The 25,305-nt window shown below is 36.1% G+C and overlaps 1 protein-coding gene across 1 annotated transcript in view; it reads left to right on the forward strand.

The window, feature by feature from the left end:
* The window catches only part of GABRA1 (gamma-aminobutyric acid type A receptor subunit alpha1), a 57,170-nt gene extending 32,153 nt beyond the window's left edge, over window positions 1-25,017 (forward strand). The window contains exons 7-10 of the mRNA XM_059174228.1: window positions 3,715-3,858; window positions 12,796-12,948; window positions 17,308-17,510; window positions 22,862-25,017. Coding sequence (XP_059030211.1) covers window positions 3,715-3,858; window positions 12,796-12,948; window positions 17,308-17,510; window positions 22,862-23,173 — 812 coding nt within the window. The 3' untranslated portion in view covers window positions 23,174-25,017. The remainder of the gene's footprint in view (window positions 1-3,714; window positions 3,859-12,795; window positions 12,949-17,307; window positions 17,511-22,861) is intronic.
* The last annotated feature ends 288 nt before the right edge of the window (window positions 25,018-25,305 follow it).

Raw genomic sequence — 25,305 nt, forward strand, 5'->3', positions numbered from 1 at the left:
AATAGATAAAAATTATAGTAATCGGGTTTTAAATGCCCCTTTAATGTTTAAGTCTCAGAGAAGATTGCTTCAGAAAAGGGTTTAAGACCTGTGGGTAATTAAACAGAGAAGATTTGAAATTGGAAAATAAGCATCTGAGCTCAGTGGGAGAGTGCCATGACTAATTACCATCACCTGCCATTGACTTGAGAAGGAGTGGTGGTTGATTTATTGTATAGTTAGTTCTCTGTCCTGGCCTAATTAGCATACTTCTGAAATGAAGAAACTGAGGCAAAAGTGGGCTAAAAATGCATTGACCCAGTTTTTGAAGCAAACATCTTGCCAGAATCACACAGAAGAAAATAATCAAGAGATAAGCTAGAAGATTTTGTAATAATTTAGTAGAATACTATGTAATAAATGTTAATGAAGCAAAATCATCCATATGTTGATAGGAACTAACCTCTGAAAAGCAGATGTTTTCCACTTTCCATTACCACTTCCATTCGACCCTGATTGTCAGTGCTATATCACTCTTTTTGCTTATTGGGGATAAAGCCATCTTCCTAAGGCCATATAACCAGAAGACAATGTGCATGATTTAGTTGACATCTTTTAACAGCTTTTGAGGAAAATACAAAGAAGGCTTTGATTCTAAATGAAGAGATTCAGATGATATTCTGACAATAAGATCTAGGCAAGTGCTAGATCTAGTTATGGACTCAATAAATGATGGTTTCCTGGCTGATTATCAAGCATAGTGCCTTGTAAATAGGAGAGAGGGATAAGTAGAAATTTAAACAAATTCTGAATAATAAAAAACTTTGGAAATTATTTAGTGCGCCTGCTTCATACACATGAAAAGACAAAGGCCTGTAAAAGTGAAGAGATAGTGTCTATAGCAGATGCTCTTCTTCCTTTTTTTTTAAATTTTTTATTTATTATAAACATATATTTTTATACCCAGGGGTACAGGTCTATGAATCGCCAGGTTTACACACTTCACAGCACTCACTCTTCTGATACCAAGTCTATGCTCCCAGTGTTGTAGCACCGCAGAGTTCTTTCACAAGCCCAAAGTTTTTTGTCTTCTTTTTAAAATTTTTCTGAGGTAATCTGCTAATTTTTTTTAAATCTGAGCTCAACATTTTGACTAAGTAGCTGAAGACTCTTTTTAACCTTATCTTCTTTATGCTGACTAGTCTCAAATGAAGAAAGCAGTCATAGGACCTCTTTTCTAAGTACTAAAATAAAGAAATAAGGTATATCACCTATTGTGATGCCTTATATCATGAAACACAAACTTTCTTTTTTTTTTTTAAGTTTTTATTTAAATTTCATTTAGTTTGTTGGGGCACCTAGGTGGCTCAGTCTGTTGAGTGTCTGCCTTCAGCTCAAGTCATGATCCCGGGGTCTTGGGATCAAGCCCCACATTGGGTTCCCTGCTCAGTCGGAAGTCTGCTTCTCCCTCTGCCCCTCCCTCTGCTTATGCTCTCTCATGCTCTCTCTCTCTCTCCCCCCCTAAATATTTTTTTAAATCTTTAAAAAAATAAATTCCAGTTAGTTAGCATACAGTGTAATATTATTTTCAGGTGTACAATGTAGTCAGTCCACTCTTCCATAAAACACCTAGTACTCCTCACAAGTGCGCTCCTTTATCCCCATCCCCTGTTTAGCCTTGTGGGTCCACTCTGCATTTTGGGAGATTTCCATTGAGAGACATGGACAATATGTCATCTCCACTTTCACAACAACGCTGAGTTTATTGTAGGTTTCATACACAGTGGAGTTTCTAAGAGATTGCAAGTGTGAGACATTGAATTATATGAAGTTTAAAGGGGATGGTAACAAATTTTTTCGTCTAAAACTATATTGGCAGCCTATCAGCAACACATGATGAAGTTCAAAAAAGTAGAGTTCAGGCACTACTGCTAATGATAGTGCAATACAGTAGCAAGAGTTTTTTTTATTTGTTACAAAAATGACACGAGGTTTAGAATTGGTTTCATCCCAAATTACTTGACCACTAAGTATCCCCTTGCTTGGATGTTGAGCATATAATATACAGTTTTTGCCTAGGAAATCCTTATTAATAACAGTAGGGTAGAAAGAATGTCATTCTATGCTCTTACCTCTGTTTTTTTTTTTTTCCACTAAATAGCTATTTAAATATTTAAGCCCCTAAATAAGCCATTCAATGTTTCTGTGCTTTATTTAGTTTGTCATCTGTAAAATGAGACAAACTATATAACCTCTAAAGTCCTTCCATGTTAACAATCAATGATTCTGTGTTACCATAAACTTGAGATGTGTTCTTAGGTTAGACCTTTCCATTTAAAAAAGAAAAATTTACCATGATGGGAAAAATATTTTACTGAATATAAGTTCCTACAAACTGTGAGCAATATGGTTCTTCTCAACTAGTGCTCTGCACTTCTTTGAGGGATTTTTTAAAATAAACATGTTTTAGATGCTAACAAATGCAGTCCTCCTCCTTAAGAATTGCAATGCTGAAATGATTCAAAATTTAAGTTAATGGGACATGTTGGCTCAATGGTAGGAATTATTTCACAGTGTATATGTATATCAAATCTTTATGTTGTATACTTTAAATACCTTATCATTTTATTTTCAATTTTACCTTGATAAAGCCGTGTGTGTGTGTAAAAATCTAACAGCATATACTGTCATATACTGTCATTCCACCCCATGTGTTGTACCCACAACTATCTGTTGTACCCAACTTTCTATCTGTGACTAGAAACCAGAAAAGCTATGGAATCCCTTCTTCTCCTTCTCACCCGTTCTGTACAGCTCTCCCACCAACCTTCCTGAACTACGGATCAGGATTATGACCTCATCTCTCATGTAGAAGGATGGCTAGGTTAAAAGTAACATGGAGAATGAAAATGATTGAGAAGTGCAATGAGCTAAATGGTGTAACTCATCAACATCATCATCGTGATAGTAAACATCCATAAAAAGGAGAATTAATTAAAAGAAAGTAAAGTTACACTTCTTTTAAAAATGGGTGCTTGGTAGAATTTCTGGTGTTATATTTCACATGTATCATGACCTTCCCTTGGCCTGACATAATCCAGACCCAGGCTTCTGCCTCTAACTGTATTCCATCTCTCATGTACACAGATTTAGTCACATTGATATTCCTGCTCTAACTCAAACATATCAAGCTTTTACCTGGACCAGAGGAAGAAACTTCTTTGTTGACCTATCCAGCAAACTCTTCCCCAAGACATACCCTACTCTCATTTCTGTCATGCATTTAACTGTCATTTCCTCAAGGACCCTCTCTGAGTCCTTCATCTAAAATAGGCCCACATCCTTCATTCTCTACTCCCTTAGCCTCTTGTGTGTGGTTTTATGGCATTTAACACTACTTGAAATTATGTGTTTATTAGCTTGTCTGTTTTTGTCCCCATTACTCCTGTGCATATTCCACAACATCAAGGAAACTTGTTTGTTACAGATTTTTTCAGCAAGGTCCTTTGTCTTTTGTAGATGCTTAATAACCATTTGTTGTAAAAGTGAACAGATGACTGAACAAATCAGGAAAACGTGTTTTAATTTTCCTAAGCTAAGGGACATGGGCTCTTTATTTCCTGGCCTGCTCTCTGGAACCATGCAATTGAAAATAGGAAACTAATAGCACTTACTAGCTGGTGAGGAGTATCAAAGTAACATGACACATGGACATTTTCCTTCCTTTCCTTTCAGATGCCTATACCAGAGCAGAAGTTGTTTATGAGTGGACCAGAGAGCCAGCACGCTCAGTGGTTGTAGCAGAAGATGGGTCACGCCTAAACCAGTATGATCTTCTTGGGCAAACAGTAGACTCAGGAATTGTTCAGTCTAGTACAGGTAAGTGCCAGTTGATTATTCCAGATATGTCAGAAGAAATATAAACAGTTTTTGTGAGAATGTGACAAATCAGTAAGTTCTTCAATAACACAAGTAGAGACAGAGAGAAAATTTCACTAACCTGCGACCAGCTAAGCTAGGAACTAGTGTAAACTCTATAGATTTGTGCCCTTGTATTCCTCACTTAATGTCTTCTGGCCTCTGTTTCTTGGTTTGCAACATAAGATGCTAGTTCTATGTGATCAGGGTAGCAGAGTATTTAGAAATGTGAACTTTGGGGAAGAATGTATGGATTAAATTCTTACTCTTCCACTCTGTCTGTTGATTGTGGTCACCTCACAAGATTGTTAGAAGGTATAAATTAAATCCATGAAGAGTACCTTAATAGCTTCTGGCATATAAAAAAACTCTCAAAAAATGTTAGCTATTAATATTATCTAGGCCTGATCTATTATAAGGAGTCAGTGAATCTTGGTGAATTTGTAGCAGTGATCATTATACATGAGAACTAGAGCATATACTATTAAGCGGCTAGACCCAAATTTTAAATTTTGAAGTTGCTTCAAGAAATAAGAGTTTAGTTATGCAAATATCCATTTGTGACTAAATGTAATGTGATTGTTGGGCTGGAAAACTATAAAAATTTGGATTTTAACCCTCCCTCAATCCCAATAATTTTAATTATGTTCAATCAATGAAAGTTTAACAAGAGCCAGAAGTTTTTATAGCTGTCTTTAAAATTTTAAATTAGTTCACCCACTTTGGTAATTTCTTTAAAAATATGCAGTTTGGTAATATATAAGGGCAGATGTGCTATTCTTGTCAGAAAAAATTTCTTCCTTAAATTTCAGGTTTTATAGTTTTATATTAGAACCCTGATAATTCTAACAAGTTCAAGTAATAGGTCAATATATCTTATTCTGGCTATTGGAAAATCCTTGTTTAATGGGATTTGCATTTTGCTTATTTTGTCACTACCATGGCTACTCTGGAAGCCCAAATATTTATGTTTCTTCTTTTGAAAAATGGAGAAGATTGTTGCTCAGTTTTGCCCATGTTAAAAATGCATGTGGCATAGTGGAAAGATTTTAGGCTTTGTAGTGAGAAAGATATGCCCTCAAGTCCTGGTCCTGCCACATAGAAGTCTTGTGACTTTGGCAAAGTCATTTATCCAACTAGAAACTCTGGTTTCCTCTAAAATGTGGGCATTTTGTACTTTTGCAATAAAGATGAGATGATGTAAAACACTAAGCAGAACATACATATGGTAAGTGCCCAAAATGGTATGTAGTCTGAGATCCCAGAACATGGAAAAATACTGAAAATTTCTCTCACTCATAAGTTATGTGGGAAAACATTCTAAAATGAGCAGTGTTCACCTTTAAAAATCAAATGCTATTATAAACTGGTTATTGTGGTAGATACCGGAGAGTCAATCATAGGCAAGGCAGAGAGCTTGCTGTCATGGAATCTAAAGTCTAAGGGAAGACAAACACATAAACTATAATTATCAAAATGGGTGGTAAATGCTGTGATTAACATTTTTGTGAGGGCAGGAACCATATCTATCTTCTGTATCCCTATCATTTACTATAGTAGCTAAAACAGAAGAGGCACTAAATAAATATTGTGAACTAATGAATAAAACAATAAATGTACCCAGCCTAGAATAATCAAGGAGGAATTGCTGCAGGGGTTGACTTTCATGTTGTTAATCTGTATTTGTTGGAAACCAAATAATCACTGTTTTAGGTCCAGAACATTGAAAATAATAAACATAGAACTTTCCCTCAAGAAATTCTCCATTATCATTAGAATAAAGGCTGAGGGATGTGAAAGCAACAATAACTCAACCCCAGTGGCATGCATTCAATAGCAGAAGTAGACACAAGCCAGGAGGGTTACCCAAAGAAAGGAGTGCCTCCACTCTAGTTGTAGTGCTCGTGACCTTGACATGTCATTTCATCCCTCTTTATGACCAATTTCCATGTCAGCAAAGTGAGTGGCTCATTCTGATAAACTTGGAGATGTTTCTGGCTTCATCAAGATTTAGCCTACATACACCGTAGTTATTCAGAAATGATATACAGGCATACGTGGAGCTAGGAGATGAGAGGCAGTGGCCCAACCCCCCATCACCAAACTGACTGTACCTCATACTCTGGGTCTGTTGAAAGTACGTATTCTGTGCTAAAGCAGCAAGTTTATCTGTACAAATAAGAGCTGTTTCTTGTCATTCCCATAATTGATTTTGGTGGGGAGGAAGGGAAGGGAGGTGAGGAAAATAGTGAGCAAATTCTCAGATGCAGGGGTTCAGTTTGGTGTACCCTTTCAACCTCACAATAAAACACTGAACTAAACACTTCCTCTGGGTCCACTTTACCTCATCAAAAGTCCACCCTGATAGATTTCTGTGGGAAGAAACAAAGATCTTTTTAAGGTCTTCAATTCCATATTTCACATATCCTTGTGGAGTCCTAAAAATATTAAGATAAATGGAATTGAGTGCTTTACCTCCCTATTTTTGCCAGAAGACTAGGAATGATAGCAAGAAAGAGCACCACACGGAGAATGATTAGGTAAAAAACCATCTTCCTCTATCTTAAAATTCTCTGCAGGGAGAGAAGCAATTCAAATCACCTCTTAGAAGGGGTTTCCCTACTTGCCTGAACCAACTTACATGTGAACACACATTCATAGGTACTACCAGTAATCTCTTTCAAGTCAAATACCTCTAGATCACTTCAGTGACATAGGAGTGGGGTGGAATATGAGGCTCCATCCAATGCTTGGATTTTTTAAATTCAGTACAAAACCATTAAAGTCCCAGTATCTTTCCTGAGGTCTGCCACCAGATTTGGGAGAAGACAGTAAGTTGGAGAGTTAGTTTGAAGTACACCTACTCACCTGGCAGAGAAAAACCTTTAAAGTCACGTGGAAGGATGAGTCCAGTGAGCTCGCAAATCCAATACAATTCTATGTTATCCAATACAATTTATTCACTAATTCCTTCAACCATTTACTCACTTTCTGTTGTTTGACATTGTAATTGGGCCTGGGAAAGATAGATGAAGGACATTTAGTTCCTGCCCTCAGCAAATTCATAATTGATTGCTGTAAGTAGCTAACATGCTCATGGCATTGTTCTAATACGACAATCCCAGGATATAGGTACTAACGTTATTATATCCATATTGCAGATGGGACATAATTGAAGCCAGAGAGATTTAACTGCTTTTCCTAGATCACACAGCGAGGAAATGGCAGAGCTGAGATTTGAACCTGGGGGTAGTCTAGCTGCAGAGTGTTCAACCACATGACTAGTAACAGGCAACATAGACATGTGTGAAATGCAAGGCTGTGGTACAGCATGGATTTAAGAGTGTGGACTCTGGAATTATACTGTGAAGGTTTAAATGCTGGTTATACTACTTATTAACTGTCTGACCTTTGGCAAGACATTTCTCTGTTCATCTTTCTCTTGCACAATTTGTAGATGATAAAAGGATCTACTTCATGAGCTGCTCTGAGATTGGAATAAGAAAAATGCATGTAACCTGCTTAGCAGAGTGTCTGACATATAAAAATTATGTAATAAATATTAGATATTACTATTAATAATGATGATAGAGTTAGTGCAAGGGAGTGACATAACATAAAGAAGTCATTTCTGCTTGAAGTATCAGAGAAGGCAGTTTGGAACTGGACCCCAGACATTGCCCCTTATCTCATCTATCTTACCTTATCTATATTGCATTATGTTTCCTAAGTAATTTTTTAAGGAGAGCCTATACAAAAATTATAACAATGACTAAAGAGCATGAAAATATGACTTATACAAAGAAATATAATAATTAAATCAGTGACCAGGCATAATTATAAAATCATGGCCAGAAAATAATAAGAATATAATAATGCACAATGCCTTTTTAAAATACATAATGGTGCGTCTAAAAAAAAAAAAATAAAATAAAATACATAATGGTGCCTTAAAACCTTCATATTTACCAAAGTCAAAGACAGATTTGATCAAAGGAATTTTAGGTTAGCCTTGCTGAATAAGAATGTTTCTTCTTTATGAGTGGCTGTCATTTATCCTTAGAACAAATGACCAAGAGAAATTGTGAGATCCCCTTTCTTAAAGAAAGTCTTTCCTGGATGTGTTGATTTAAGGATGACACTGCAGGCTCAAAATGAATGTGGAAAACAAGCATTTTCCCTGACCAGGGGCAATAAGAGTGATCGGCATTCATCCAAGGATCCTTAGAGCCCCCATTTACAAAGCCTAGTACATGATCTCCAGAGAAATAACTATAGCCATAAAATGTAAAAAGTAGGGATTGGAGGTAGGGCAAAGAGACTTCTGCAGTTATCTAGTCAATTCATATTTCAGATGAAGAGACAGGTCTAGATTCAGTAGCCTAGAACTCTAGCCATTTTTTTTTCTTATTTCTATTCCAGAACTCTTTGACACAGATATTAAAGTACCAGTTCCTCCCTCAATGATATTTTTGATTTCTCATTCTTATTAAAAAGCAGCATAAAAACTTGGGAAATACATAGCTTAGAAAACACAAAGTTAAGAATACTTGGAAGGAAAGTGATCTATTAAGGATCTGTTATCTATTAGGGACCGATTTATAGGAACCTAATGTTCATTACAACTTTGTTGACATGAATGGTTGCTTTCTAGAGCTGGAGAGAATATATTTCTATCGTTTCTATCTTGCACTCTCAATTTGCACATGACTCAATTTTTTTTTAATGACTTTTGTATCTATCATTTTATTGTATCCTCCCAGCATCCTAGGAAATAGTTACGTAAAGCACTATTATTTTAATCGAACAAATTAGGAAACTGAAGTCAAATAAAGTTAAGCAAAGTATTTACTCTTCAAGTAAATGAAAGCCATTTACTAAACAAACCCTCCAAGCTCCTTTATAGAATTCTATCCCTGCTTCTTTTCTTTCTTCTCCTTAATTTTGTATGGTAATGTATCAGAAATATTGTCACATCTAATTTACAAGCTTCCCTGAGGGTTACATGATATGCAAGGATATTTGAATTACAATTCTTCTAGACTGTTGAATTAGAGGAAAAGAATTTGCCATGCTTAGTGTATAATTGTGCTCTTCTTTTATTTTTAAACTATTACAACATGATTCTGATTTTGCTGCCTTTTTTCTCCTTACTTACATGTTCTGTGCCAAAACTTCTTAGATTTTTTTTTTTTAATTTAGGAAAATGATTTCAATAGATTTGAAATCCTCCTATTCTTTCTCTAACTTGTTAGTGAGGAAGTGGTTTATAGAACAAATATAATGTGGAATAATAGCTCCTCCAAAATAATATTCTCTGTAGAATCTTCCTAAAATGTCACATTGCAAACAACAAAAGATGATAATGGAATATGTATAGACACTCATCTTTCTGACATTATATGAAAGATGGAATTTTTTCTTTGAGCTGATGACATTTTGTAAACCAGAGTTGAATGAATGGTTAGGAATAATAATGCATACTCCTGAGAGGGTGAAATGTAACATGGCCATGTCCACACAAGACTACATTTTAGTAATCCTGGAAAAATTGGTTTTCTGCCTTTTTCTGAAATTTGAATCACTCATTTCTTTCAGATGACCTTGGAGTCATCACCCAGGGTATCTACAGAAACCAAGAAGAAATTAGTAAACATTAAAAAAAAAAAAAAGAAAGAAATTAGTAAACATTGTATTTACCCTCCCAAAGAGAGAGTCTCATGGATGTTAATTTAAGTGAGTGCCCTTACACCTCAATGCGTCCCTTTTCACCATGCACAGATGTTGAATACTTAAAGTATGTAAAACCATGCTATATTCAAAGAACTGTCCTCTTCCAAATTAACTGTCAGTTTGATGAAAGGGATAGAAGGATATAAGTTAGCTAAAATAAAAAGTGTGAGATTTTATCATAAATGTAAACAGAAGCTATGAATAAATTTGAAGTTACTTACTAGTGATCAGTCAATGGCAATTGTTATTAACAATTAGCAGTGAAAGCATACTTGTGTGTGTGAATGATTTTCTCCTATAAAGAGTAAATGCATTTATTTTACCAATATTTTTACCAATTCTGATTGGAGGGAAAAGAGAAGAAAATGGAGAAGGGAGCCAAAATTTATTTTGAAACTCTTACATAGCATTACCTTAATTAGAGCCCTTATTCTTTATTCTCCCCACAATATACTTCTCACCTTTTTTTTTTAAAAAGATTTTATTTATTTATTTGACAGAGAGAGAGATCACAAGTAGATAGAGAGGCAGGCAGAGTGAGAGGGAAGCAGACTCCCTGCCGAGCAGAGAGCCCTATGCGGGACTTGATTCCGGGACCCTGAGATCATGACCCGAGCTGAAGGCAGCAGCTTAACCCACTGAGCCACTCAGGCGCCCATACTTCTCACTTTTTTATAGAATAGGAAACTGAGGATTAGAAACTGTAAGCAAGTTACCCATGGCTATCCAGAAAGAAAATAGCATATCTAAGTTTTGAACCCAAATCCATTTGCTTCCAAAGCTAATAAACTTTCCTTTACAGCACATTTCTTCCTATTCCACTATGGACTGAACCCAACCCAAAGATGAACAAAATACTCAGCAATAATAGATGTGAAGTAGAGAATTTTGTTGGTCATGATACTGAGATGTGAAATGCATGGTAAGGCAAGAAACATGGCACTGAAATGCTTATTAGAGTATGATATGGAGAGTCTTAAATGCAGGTAATAGAGTTTGCTTGTCAGTAGGAACACTGGAGACTGTTGATTGTCACACTGGAGAAGGGTGGGACATTTGCTAGTATCATCTAGTGAGTAGAGGTCAAATAATCCCAAAACATATGGGACATCCCCCACAACAAACAATTACCTGGTCTGAAATGTCAATAGTGCTGAGGCTGAGAAATCTTAATGTAGATAATGGAATCTATTAAGGTATTTTAAGACTTTATGTATGCTTTAAAAAGATTACTCTGACATCAAAATTTAGGGAAAACTCGAATGAGGAAGTGATTGGAGATAAACAAGGCAGTTAATAGATCTACAAAAGAGATAAGAGCAGTGACCATGAGATAAGAGATAGACTGAAAGATACTGCACAGGAGAAATTAAAATTGTAATGATCAACTGATTCCTTCCTCTCTCTCTCAGAAGCCGTACTTAACATCCAAGGTTTGATCCCAGGATTTTAGTCTGAGTGAACAGACAGATGAGAAAGTATCATGAATTTTAGAGATAGATTTTAAATGGGAAAGCAGCACAGATATATGCTGGTCATTATTTTTTTTTATGGGAAAGGTTAACTAAAGTCAGTTGTTTAACATATTTAGTTGGTGATGTCAATGAAAAATCAGTATTTCTGAAATGTCCAGTAGATATTTGGGAATACAGGTTGATTTTGAAAGCAGTGTCACTTAGAGCTGTGGATTTGGCAGCCCTTTAGATACAAATGAGTCTAGGGGCAGGAAGAGAAGGGAAATTCCTGGTTAGAGTCCCCCCCCCCCCCGAAAAAAAAGTGGAAGAAACCTAAAAGCAGAACTACACCAGGAACCTCTATGATTACTTTGCAGAAGGATGAAGAGTGGGATATTAAAAGGTCGTGAACAGTTTTAGCTACATTTGTAGGAGCTGAAGCTAGATGTTCATGGGCTGAGACATAAATCACAGGTTGCATAGGGCAAAATTTGGAGTTGAAAGGAAGGAGAAAGGTGAGATAATTTGAATGCCAAAGAAAGCTATGTTTTCTTAGTAAGAATACACCTATTTCTCTCCGCCCCCCCCAATAGCTAAGTATATACTCAGAGTGGATAAAACTAAAATTTTCTAAGATTTGTAATGGAAAAAATATAACATCAGTTTAGAAAAAAAAAAATCCTATAATTTGGGTTGCATGTCAATTGCTTTGGTAAATGAAACTGCTTTTCTGAATGAAATCAGACTTTGATATATACAAAGACATTAAGTGTGCCCAGCTAGTCCATTGTTTCCTAGCCCAGGCTATGAATTGGAACAGTTCAAAAGCTAGATTGAAGTGGATTTTCCTCTGCCTCCCTTAAAGAATGGTTTGTTTATCTAGGTTGGACCGGAAGAAATGAATGTTTCAAAACCTTCCCAGGTGATTCTGGTGGAGGTATTCCTCAAAATAAATTTTGAGAAATCATGGATTATATCCCACTTTCCTCATTCCAAAGATCAGACTAAGCTAAATGAGTTACCCAGGGCCACAGAGCAGCTGAAAGGAAGTGCTGGCATTAGAACGGGAATTCCCCCAAAGTTGGACAGCAAAGCTCCTTCATGAGACAGTCTGAATGTCCTCCACAGTGGTAAACTGGGAATTTGATATGTTCTAACTCATTACTCTGTGTCATCAGGATCTTACACTTTGCCTTCATGGTCATTAAAGTCATTCTGTAGGGGCGCCTGGATGGCTCAGTGGGTTAAAGCCGCTGCCTTCGGCTCAGTTCATGATCCCAGGGTCCTGGGATCGAGCCCCACATCGGGCTCTCTGCTCAGCAGGGAGCCTGCTTCTTCCTCTCTCTCTGCCTGCCTCTCTGCCTACTTGTGATCTCTGCCTGTCAAATAAATAAATAAAATCTTTAAAAAAAAAAAAAAAAAAAAAAGTCATTCTGTAAATAGATACTCTATGTCTCTTACATGTTTGATACACCAGGATAAGGGTGTAGCAATATCCATAAGATCTCTGGCACCTCAGTCTTATCCTCAACCCCATTTTGGTGTTTTAATAATGTCTCTGTTCTTTCCTGGATAAACGTTTTCTTTTCTGGAACCAGATGTCACATGGGACATGTTTTAAGTCTAAGATTTTGCTGTTGATGGAAAAAATCCAGAGATAATTTATTTTCAGGGTCAAATTGCTCACTTTACTGTATGTTTCACCCTCTAGGAGAATATGTTGTTATGACCACTCATTTCCACCTGAAGAGAAAAATTGGCTATTTTGTTATTCAAACGTACCTGCCATGCATAATGACAGTTATTCTCTCCCAAGTTTCATTCTGGCTCAACAGAGAGTCTGTACCAGCGAGGACTGTCTTTGGTAAGTGCCAATCAAGACATACAGGCAAGGGTCTGGAGGGCAAGTTATATTATTCTGGTGATGTTGCAAGTAGAATAAAAAAATAATTATACATTAAAATCTGAAGTTAGCACAATAGAAAGGTTCAAAGAATTACCATTCTCATTGTGGTGTGATTTAAAAAACAAACAAAAAAAACCAAAAACCTCTTTCTTTAAATAGAAAGCTGTTTTAATGTATGTAGATAAATGCATGTGAATATCAACTAGGCATGTGCTATGTTTAAGACTCTACTATGGAATAAAAAGCCTTAAGATGTTTATAATCTAATCTGAAGATTATTCATGTGCAGAGATCCCTATAGTATCATTCTTCAAGAATAGGCAAGAATGGAAAATCAGTTATCTCAGGAAAAAAGCAAGACTTTGCTACAAGTGCCCCGAAGAGAGTCTTTTCTTCTGAATTTATCAAAGTGCTTCCAGGTTGAAACTGCCAAATCTTTGCTCTGACAGTAGCCTAGGAACACAGGTATATTAAGATCCAGAATGTTTTCAGTTGCAGAGCACAAGAGTAGTTCATTTCAAACTTTTTAAAAAATTATCATCTGTTAATATTAGCTAGTGTTGAAGCCATTTACTAGCACTAAATATTGAACTCTTGTCAAGATGTTTATTTCTATATGTATATTCAGTTTGAGCCCTTTATTCACTGAAAATTAAGAAAAATAGCATATGTTTTAATTTTATTTTTTAAGAATGAACAATAACACTATAGTGAAAAAGATTTTTTTTAATGTTCACACTTCCCCCTTCTTACCCTAATAAATCTTACTCTTCCTTTTTGAAAATTCTCTAAAGCATTTGAAATGTTTAATAAGTCAAAAACCTTGCTCTTAACATTTTCAACAATCTGATGTCTCAGCCAACTCATGCCCTTTCGGTGAGCATAACTACATATCTGTAAACTCAAATATGGCAAGTATTTCTGTGTATCAAGTTATATATTTCTAAGGTTTTAAGTTCAGTACAATCACAAATACAATTTCCCAAGACCTTTAGCCTTTTAACATTTACTTAGAACACATGTTTCTATTGTTTTTAGTCTCAACTCAGCACTTTCCTCTGTGCTGAATGAGAAGTCTGAGAGGGTCACAGATATTTAAAGAAACAATACACAAAGGGAAAAGGAAAAGGTACAAAAGTTGTACTTTGTAACAGTTTAGTATAAGGCATCCAGAATGCAGCAAAGCTGAAGCATGTTTTATGTCTTCAAAAGTCATCTTGCTGCTCCATGCTCTCTGTCATTTAGAGGCAATGTGGTCATGTAATTTTGCTGCCAGATAGATCCAAGTTTTAGGTTCCATCTTCATTTGTGTAAGATTCAGTTGCCTAAAAGTAAGGAGTTTGGGGGGTAGGGAAGGAAAGATGGGATGGGGAGGGAGACAAATCATAAGAGACTCTCTTAATTTCACAAAACAAACTGAGGGTTGCCAAGGGGAGGAAGGTAGGGAGGGGGTGGTTGGACATTGGGAAGGATATGTGCTATGGTGAGTGCTGTGAAGTGTGTAAGCCTGACGATTCACAGACCTGTACCCCTGGGGCTAATAATACATTATATGTTAATTTAAAAATTTAAAAAAAAAGATTCAGTTGACTATAAAATGATAGTACAGTTAAAGTAAAATAGTGCTGTTTAAAAGATTGAGAAGAATAAAATAAAGTATGTAAATTATCAGGTTGAATTCTTGGAACTCAGTAGATGCTCAACACTTTTTTGTCACACACACGCACATGTACGTGTACACACACCCCCTCTCTTTATGTCCTTAATTTATGGATACATTTAGTTTAAGAGCATACATTTTCAAATTAGCTTCTGACAGTTGCCTACATGAACCAAATTTTGAAAAAAAAAAAAATGGAATTCACTCTAGCAGAGATTTATTAACAAGGACTGAAGTTGTCAGTTAACATTGTTCAACATTGTATCAACAAGTTGATAGCCATTAACTTTGTTCGTGGTATCAGGTTCAATGCTAAACACTATTACAGTAGTTTATTTAATACCCATAATAGCCCTCTGAGTTAGACTTATTAATTTATAAAGAAATAATTTTTTGAAAGATTTTATTTATTTATTTGACAGATAGATCACTAGCAGGCAGAGAGGCAGGCAGAGGGAGGAAGGGAAGCAGGCTCCCTGTTGAACAGAGAGCCTGATGCTGGGCTCAATTCCAGGACCCTGGGATCATGACCTGAGCCGAAGGCAGAGGCTTTAACCCACTGAGCCACCCAGGCGCCCCAAGAAATAATTTAAAAAAAAAAACAACAGAAGTTCAGAATTGTGAGGCAATTTTCCCAAGGTCATTCAGCAATTAAAGAACTGGGATTTGAAAACTGGGTTGTTCTGTTCCTCAAATACTGACATTTAATTACCTTGCTCTTTGCTCATGTTAACATTGATAGGTAAATTTAAGGGCTGTTTACCAGTCACTATTTCTTAAACCATTTGTTGGTTATATAATATAGGTAATGCTCCAGAACTTTCTGTAACATCTCCAAAGTTTAAAGTAAGTCCATTCTTACATCTGTGATCATGTATCAAAAATGTGATTTAATAGAAGTCTCTGTTTCTTCTTTATTTTTTTAATTTAAAAAAAAAATTTTTATAGACATATAATATATTTTTATCCCCAGGGGTACAGGTCTGTGAATCGCCAGGTTTACGCACTTCACAGCACTCACCATAGGACATACCCTCCCCAATGTCCATAACCCCACCCCTTCTCCCAACCTCTGTGTTTCTTCTTAATCTTCTAACTTCCTAACGTAGGAAGTGTTGCAAAAATCATCTACCTTAAAATTCACGGAAAACTAGGGAATATTGGATGGTTTAAAAAAGGGGCACCTGGGTGGCTCAGTGGGTTAAAGCTTCTGCCTTCGGCTCAGGTGATGATCCCAGGGTCCTGGGATCAAGCCCTGCATCAGGCTCTCGGCTCAGCAGGGAGCCTGCTTCCCCCTCTCTCTCTGCCTGTCTCTCTGCCTACTTGTGATCTCTGTCCGTCAAATAAATAAATAAAAGCTTTAAAAAAAAAATGCTATGAAAAATGAACTACCTACCAGCTTTGTTATACTACTGATTCTCTAAAAATTAATCAAAAAGTGTAATCATAGACACAAGTTTTATACATATCTGATGACAAAATCTTCCATTGCAATAATTTATCATCTTTAAAATGTTTTATATATTGTTACATTTAATCATCAAATAATCTTGTGAATAACTGTGCAGAAATTTTTCTTAGAATTTCAGCAACGATAGGTAGTTGAGAGAATGAAATCTAAATGATCCCTCTTACAGATATAGAGACTGGGGTCCCTAGACCTGAATTTTCCTATGTGGCCATTGAGTTAGTAAGTGGTAAGTTTGGGACTAGTCAAGGGAAGAGGTGAGAAGTTTTTCCATACCATATAGCTTACTGGGTTACTGTGAATTTTTTTAATACTGTGAATTTTTTAATACCCTTTCAAATAGCTTGCAAGGTATCTTACAATATTCTATTCCTACTGCATCACATATACTAATTATCCAAATAAGCTAAAAGCAACTGACTTGAAAACTGCTTTGAATATTGGCAACTTTAATCACTAAGGATGGATGTGCAGACTGAGGGCACATGAGGCAATATTAACAGAGAAAAAGAGTGCTCCAAGGTTTATTTTGTCACTTCTGTGCTGTGTGCCCTCAAGGAAGTGACATGCAACATATTTCAGGAGTTTCTTCAAAAGAGGAGCTATATCAGAATTAGGAGGGAAAGAGAGTGTAAAGCAGAAGAGTTTGTAACAAAATACTATCCTCAAATTATTAATTTAAAATAATGTAACAAGATATTATCCTAAAACAATTCAATTATCTATCAATGATTAACAAAAAGCTTTTGGCTTCTTGGTTTATACATTTAGGATATGCAGATAGAATATTAAACAGAGCTGAGGATCCAGCAATTTCTTGTGGGTCCGAGACAATGATGATCAGTGCTTTCAGTTTCAAGGAGTTGGGTGAGACAGTATTACTTCCTTTTCTGCTGAGGATACCTTATTCAAGGCACCCATTTAAAGGAATTCATGATCTTATTAACTGCTTCTCGATAGCAGAACAGTTTATCCCTCCAACAGTTTATCCCTCAATCAAGCTGTACAGTGAACAGCCCACTACACTGGGGTTAAGTTAAAACTCATCCATCCCAAATCAAAATGGGATGAACTAAAAAAACACTGTATCTATGGTCCTGCTGGTTTCCCTTTGCACAAGTAGACTGACCTTCAGTGATCAAATTTTGTGATGTGAACCCACAGATTCACTTAATTTCTTTCTTTACAGGAGTAACAACTGTACTCACCATGACAACTTTGAGTATCAGTGCCAGAAATTCCCTCCCTAAGGTGGCTTACGCCACTGCTATGGACTGGTTCATTGCAGTGTGCTATGCCTTTGTGTTCTCAGCTCTGATCGAGTTTGCCACAGTCAATTATTTCACCAAGAGAGGTTATGCATGGGATGGCAAAAGTGTGGTTCCAGAAAAGGTGAGTACTTTAATATCCCCTATGATCTGTCACTGGTATGTTTTATTCAACCTGTGAGATGGCATGCTTGGACTTTGGGAAATGGATGAAGAGTGCAGACACAGAGTAATGAGGATTCTCTGTTTCCTAAATCATAAGTGACTGTCTGCTGTGGCAATTTTGGTACTGCTAAAGAGAGAGGTTATTTTAAGGGGGCCGATGTGCAGAGTAGAGTGAAGGAGATAAAAGAGAGACGAACATAAACATTTATTCTCAAATATGTTTTCCTGGGGTCTCTATTGATTTAAGAACAGTTTTAATCAACTTGACATTAGGTGCAAATAAATTTATACCATTGTAATTTGAACTTGAAAATAATAGTCTTTTTGTTGTTCTCAAAGCTTAATCACTTTGGTCATAAAAATTATTAACTCTAATGCCTCTGTTGAACTTAGTTTACAAAATGTATTATCTCCAATTTCAGTGAAGTAAAGGACAGGAAATATATTTCCTTTACAAATTAAAGGTTTGCTGTAAGGATCATACACAAATCACAGAAATATTCTTCATTATAGAAAATTATCAAGTCAAGCTCATTACTGTTTCTCTAAATTACAACCTAATTTGGAGTGTATTTTAAAGCACATGTGGTGAGGATATTTCTACCTCTATTGCTTGAAGGAAAAATATGTCAAAATGCAAGTGAGTCTTGGGATGGTAGAAAGAAGGTCAAAGTCAGAGACACAGAGATTCTAAGATGTCTAGAAATAATCTAGGAGGAATCACTCTATAGCAGCTTTTTCCCAAAATTCTATTCCTCAGATTACTAGTATCATGAGTTAGTCTCTAAGAATAAAGTCTGGTTGAATACTCCCAAATAATGCTGCGTTCTATATCATAGAGTCTCAAGATATTCAAGAATCTAAAAGGGTTTATAGTAAAGGGATTAACTGTGGTATTTTTCTCAGGGCTTCACAGATGTACTAGAAAAGAGAATCCTTTGTGGTGGAAACATCTACCATATTTAAACTAATTTAAAGTGTTAGCTATTATAGGATGGGCCATTGATATATTGATATATGCATAAGTAGGAAAGAAAAGATGCTGCCAAGTCAAAGCTCCTTTAGATTTACCCCTCAGGCACAGATGAATCAGCTGAACACCCCAGTGGTCTCCTACAAAAAGAAAGTCTGTGTAGAATGCATTATGGCAGCCAACAGAACCTGAACCAGGCCCTCGAAATTCACTTGTCTTCAAACATGCTTGCTAAGTATGAAAAAAAAAAAATTTTTTTTTTCTTAATTTGCAAACCAAGGACCTTGGCTCAGGTTCCATAGAGAGAAAGGACAAGACGAAGGGATTTGCATTTACCAGTTGGAGGGAGGAGAGAAAGCGTGAGGACAGAGTGACGGTCAGATCCGTACTTTAGCCATGGATGGTCTCCATTTGTTCTAGAACAGAAGGGCAGCCCAAAGGAGAGTGAGCCAAACATGGAAAATAGTTAATCACAAGATACTACCAAGTGTGAGACATAGCCCAGAGTCTCAAATGTGAACCTTTTTAAATGCACATCTCAGAATCGGGGAAATAGTCTGCTAAAGTGCTTCAGAATTAATGGTACGCAAACTTGGGTGATAGACAGCTGAAAAGTGATATGCCAACTGTGGGAAAGATTGCTTTTCTAGCTGAATACTTTCTTTGCTGCAAGAGGCCAGTGTCTTTCTGATTCTGTCTCATCAGTGTCAGTATCAGTATCATGAATTTCGTCTGAAAAACATACATTTGGATTGAGGCATTGGTTGAGCTCACAGTCCACCTTATATTTATCTCTGTCTGACCCTGTATTTTTTTTTTTTCAAGTGCTATGTCTCATCGAAAATACTCTAATCTCCATCAATATACAGCCCATGTTTTTCAGCATATAAATATAGATGTAGGTAGTGTCATTATCCTATCTATATATATGCATATATATTTATCAGTAATTCATCTAAGCTCATCCCAATGAGAAAGATAACACTTTCTGTAAATTATCTATGCCTCTAAAATAATCTTCCCCCGGGCTTAGCCAGTTTCATTTGCTTATATCAGGGAGTGTGAGCACAGTGTGAACCAGGTCTCATTTTGACATTCAGAGAAGATGAATAAAATATGTTTTCTATGACCAGGTGAGTGTTTTCAGGAGAGTTAAATTTTCCGTCTTTAACATGGTATAACTTGAAATTAAAAAGCAACTTTCTGTAAGTCATCACATTATCAACAGAGGATTCAGGAGCCTGCTTAAAATCCATGTTCATATGGTAAATTGCTAAAAGAAATACCAATTTCTTAAAGAATATGGGGGAACTCAACATTCTCAAAAGTTTAGAAAGATAATCAAGTATTCTTTCCTGATAAGCCAACCACGTATTTCTCAATATTGTATTCAATATGATGTTGCAAAAAAAAAGTTCTTAACTTGAGAAGCGTTAGTATTGGAGTATTATAATAATTTGAGACTAGGAAAAATGAAATATATCAATAATATAAACTCTTCTCCAAGAATCATTCCTGCTACAGATTATTTGTTTCAGTTTATCTAACAGAATGTCTGTCACTCAACAAGTTTTGATTATATTGGAACCCATTGCCTCTCTTCCACAATAGAGTACATAACCATTTTATCTAAAGTACATGCATGGTTTTTTAATGTAGTCTGCAATGTTAGAACTTTTATTTTTAAGAAATGGACTAACACAAGTTCAGTTTGGCTGTTTAACTGTGTTGAAATAAACCATATCTATTCTTTCATTCCAGTAAAGATGATACAAAGTGTTACATTAATTTCAGGTGTACAACCTAGTGATACACTAATGCATACACTAATGCTGTGCTCACCACAAGTGTAGCTACCAGTAGTCACCATACAATGCTGTTACAATACCATTGACTATATTCCCAATGCTGTGCCTTTTAATCCTATGATGTATTCATTCTGTAACTAGAAGCCTATATTTCTCACTTCCCTTCACCCATTTTGCCTATCCACCCCTGTGCCCTCCCCTCTGGGAACCAATAATTTGTTCTCTGTATTTATGGGTTTCTTTCTGCTTTGTGTTTATTTATTCATTTGTTTTGTTTATTAGATTCCACATATAAGTGAAATCATATGGTATTAGTCTTTCCCTGTGTGACATACTAAACCATATTTATTTTTGACCTGTAGTCACTTTGACATTGAAAGAAAGAATCACTTTTACTTGCATTATTATTGTACAAATAATTATGGAAATTTCTGTCACTCTTTATAAAGCTTAACCAAATCTGTCTTCACTATAAAATAGGAGTACATCTGAAGTAAGTGGCCTTACTTTTTTTTTTAAAGATTTATTTATTTCCTTGAGAGAGAAAGAGAGAGAGCGTGAGCACATGAGTGGGGGGAGGGGCAGAGAAAGGGAGAAAGAGAATCTCAAGCTGACTCCACACTGAGCAGGGAGCCTGATGCGGCGCTTGATCTCAGGACTCTTAGACTATGACCTGAGCCAAAACTGAGAGTTGGACTCTTAACTAACTGAGCCACCCAGTGCCCCTAAGTGGCCTTACTTTTAATGACGTTATACTAGAAAGAAAAAATTCTGGGCTTTTTGTCATGTCCTAATATAATTCTTAAGGATTTGGGGGGGGGGGGGAATAGCAGGTCACAGGGCTGGATAATTTAAAAAAAAAAAAAAAATTAAACTGTTAAAATTCCTGACTAGTGTGCCTTGTGAAAAGCAACAGGTCTTCTGGTAGTGATATTTTATTCTGATTCAATAATAAAAATACAAATTTTCCAGAGAGCATTGAGTCTGGTTGGTCAAGTTTAGAAGCTCATCAGTATTCTCTGTATACCCTTTTGCAGTTTCTGTAACCAGACTCTGCTCTTGAGGAATTCTGATTGAAAATATGAGATTGTGCACAAGAGATTTGCCCTTTAAAAATTTTTAACTAGTGGTTTAGTGTGCACAAAAGAAAGAGAACTACTCTGTTATGCCAGTGCTGTCCAGCAGAAATATGTGAGTCACAAATGTGAACCATATATATAATTTAAAATTTTCTAATTAGCCTTAATTAAAAAGTACAAACCAGTGCAACTAAATTTTCTTTTTTTTTTTCTTTCTCAAGTTTTTATTTGACTTCTAGTTAATGTACAGTATGATACTAATTTCAGGTGTAGAATTAGTGACTTATTAATATGCTTTAACCAATATACCAAAAATATTTTATTTATAATAGGCCTTCAGAATCCTATACATATTTTATACTTACACACTAGTCACATTTCAAGTTCTCAATAGTCGCAAGTGACTAGTGGCAACTGTATCAGACCACATAGCTGTAAACAATGATCTGCTTCAGTTTTTAGAAATTTCTTTATGACAGAAACCCCAAGAAATGCTGCAGTTGTGACTCATTGTACAGGTAACATGGACAAGCAGCTGACATGGAACAAGAACTGACTTCGGGATACCCTGAATAACTCTGCTTGATCACTTGCCCACTGGCAACATGGCGAGAAGGAGCTAACTAATAGTTCAGCACCTTACTATTGTAAAACAAACCACTCCAAAACTTAGTGCCTTAAACCACCACACTTTGGGGCTGGGAACAACTTGGTGGTAGTTCCATTAGTAGACTATGGGCTCAGCAACATGGTTGCAGTACACAAGAGGCTCCACCAGGGGGAGATCATCTGCAGTAGCCACTCATTCTTTTGGGGCCTGGTACTGGCTGGGCCTCTCCCTGCACGTGATGTCTGGTCACCCAGTTTTCCAGTCCAGACTTCTTCATGAGGCAGTAGTATGTCTCCAGAGGGTAAAGGCTGAGGCTACAAAGCTTCTTGAGAATAGGTTTCTACACTGGCGTCATCTCACTCTACCTCCTGATGGGAAAGCCAGGAAAGTACTGGGTACTTTTTTCCAGCTTTATTGAGATACGTGACATTGTGTAAGTTTGAGGTATACAGTGTGGTTCATATGATACACTTATGTATTGTGAAGCCATCACTACCATAGCATCAGTTACCATCTCCTTCCTGTCACATAGTTACCATTTCATTTTTGTGGTGAGAACATTTAAGACCTATTCTTATCAACATTCAAGTCTAGAATATGTATTATATTAGCTGTAAACACTGTGCTGTATGGTAGATGCCCAAACTTGTCCATTTTATAACTGGGAATTTGTGTCTGCTTTTTTAAATCATCTCCATAATACAGCCATATATCACATTTCTCACATTTTAAACAAATAATGGGTTTGGGTTCCAAAGTAAAGGTCACTTTGCTCAGCAACTTATAAACTTCCTTCCCACAGCTGACTGAACAAGATGCTTTTACTCTTTCCTTCTACAGCCAAAGAAAGTGAAGGATCCTCTCATTAAGAAAAACAACACTTATGCTCCAACAGCAACCAGCTACACCCCTAATTTGGCCAGGGGTGACCCTGGCTTAGCCACCATTGCTAAAAGTGCAACCATAGAACCAAAAGAAGTCAAGCCGGAAACAAAACCACCAGAACCCAAGAAAACCTTTAACAGCGTCAGCAAAATTGACCGACTGTCAAGAATAGCTTTCCCGCTGCTATTTGGAATCTTTAACTTGGTCTATTGGGCTACATATTTAAACAGAGAGCCTCAGCTAAAAGCCCCCACCCCACATCAATAGGTCCTTTCATTCACATTCTGTTGTTCAGTCCTCTGCACTGGGAATTGCTTTCTGTTCCCACGCAGTGATTCCCACCTGCTTTATTGCCTCTGTCTTAAAGAATTTGAAGGTTTCCTTATTTCCATAACTCATACAAGAACAACAGACCCCTGTCCAGCAGTCCTGAGCAAAGCAGAGCATACAGCTGAGAGACAGGATTCTGAGAGAGGAAGCAAGAGAGAAAAGTCATGACAGAAGGAGACAGAATGGAAGAGAGAGGAAAGGTGGGGGACTAGGTCCAAGCTAAGAGGAAAAGTGGAAGGAAAATAAAACTTTAACTCTATTAACTCCAGGTCATTTGTAGATATATATTTCCAAGTATTCTTAAAAAAAAAAAAAGAGAGAGAGAGAGATACTGTATATGTCAAAAAATATTTTTATGTGGAGGTGTTTCAAGGAATAAATTATAAATATTTAATGAAATTTTAAAAATCTATGTCTTTATTGCACAAACTGCTGTGTGGTTTACATTTTGTTTTGTTTTTTAAGATGATGTATAGCTTTAACACTTTGTTTCCAAAGCTAAAGATCCCTGTTTAAAAATGGCTAATGCATTATTCTGTTGTTAAAGGCATTTTAAAATTCATGAAAATTGCATAGGCAAACATGTAGTTCCTTACCGTTAACCACATTTAATCCAAAAGAGAGAAAAGGTTTAATAAATAAGTTACTTCACCATCATCTGAGCTTTTATCACTAGATTCAATGAGGAATCATTTTAACAGAGACATGCACTCATTAAAACCAAAAACTAAAATAAATAAATAAATAAATAAAACAGTTAAAAAATACTCCCTTTGCCACCCTGTCTATATGCAGATAGCACATGGGTCCAATGATCACTTGATTCTCATTACGAAAAGATGTTTTCAGAGGGGCAAACATATTTTGCAAGCTCTAGAATTGTTGAATGTATTATTTTATATAACAATACATTAAAAGCTTTAGATTGAAATTTATGATTAGTAAATATAGATTATTATATAAATTATGTATGTAAATATACAGCATGAGATTGTACATTTTTTACTTTTTTAAAGTTGTGTTCTTACAATATTGTGTAGGACTCACCGCTCTTAGCTGTTAGAATGTTGTGAAGTGCTACGGAAATACCTTAGAGCCTGCATTAAAAACAGAACAGCCTGTGGGAATCAGATGGAATTTAAAATAGAAGGGTATAAAGCCCACTTATATAGAGAAAGCCTATAATTGTAAACTATCATCCAGTGTGCAGTAGTAAATCAGTTGCTCTCTGCTCAAGTCATGCCACATTTCCCTATTTGAGGCTCTTATAAAATAGAGAGAAAATGGAAAAGCATTAGTTGGAGCTAGAAAATCAGCTGTATAATATTGCTATAATTGCTGATACCAACTATCTCAATAGGTGTTGTACCATATGTAGCATTAAATATAAAAACACATGAAAGAATGTACAGGAAATAGCTTTTATTGAGTAACATTATTACATTTCATTTATACTGTAGCAATATATTTGTAGGTTTACTATGTAAGGGCTTTAACTACAAGAGGTCCATTAATACTCCCTATAAAAATTCTGGTCTGTTTCATTACTTCCCAGATGTTTTAGAAATGAATATTTATGCAGAAGGTATTTTTGAAGTCTCCTTTTGTCTGATAGAATTTCAGAGATGTTTAAAATTAGCATCCAGAATCCGCAGGTCATAGTCTAACCACATTTAGAATAAATACTACAACATAAACCTATCAGCATAATTGCCAAATAAGTCTGTTGGGATCTGTACCCAAGTTTTGAGCAATGTTTCTTTCAAAAAGCTGCTATCCAATGATATAGGAAAAAACAGTTTGTGTTTTCCTAAACAAACTCTGGTTTTCTTTTTTAAATGTGCTTTATTGTTTGATTTGGTCCTGCCTAAATTCAATGAGCTAGGCCAATAAAGACTGAACCAAGGACGTTTCATCCTCTGGTATCATGTGTAGATATCATGTATAGAAAATAAAATGAAATATGGCTCTAACCTCTGTGTTGCTGTTTATATGTTATTTTTCGGCATTAACTCAGTGTGTTTATTAAGAGCATTTTACCTTCCAGACTCCTCATGGCTAACATTTTG

The sequence above is a fragment of the Mustela lutreola genome, chromosome 5, assembly GCF_030435805.1.
Source record: "Mustela lutreola isolate mMusLut2 chromosome 5, mMusLut2.pri, whole genome shotgun sequence".
NCBI classification, from domain to species: Eukaryota; Metazoa; Chordata; class Mammalia; order Carnivora; family Mustelidae; genus Mustela; species Mustela lutreola.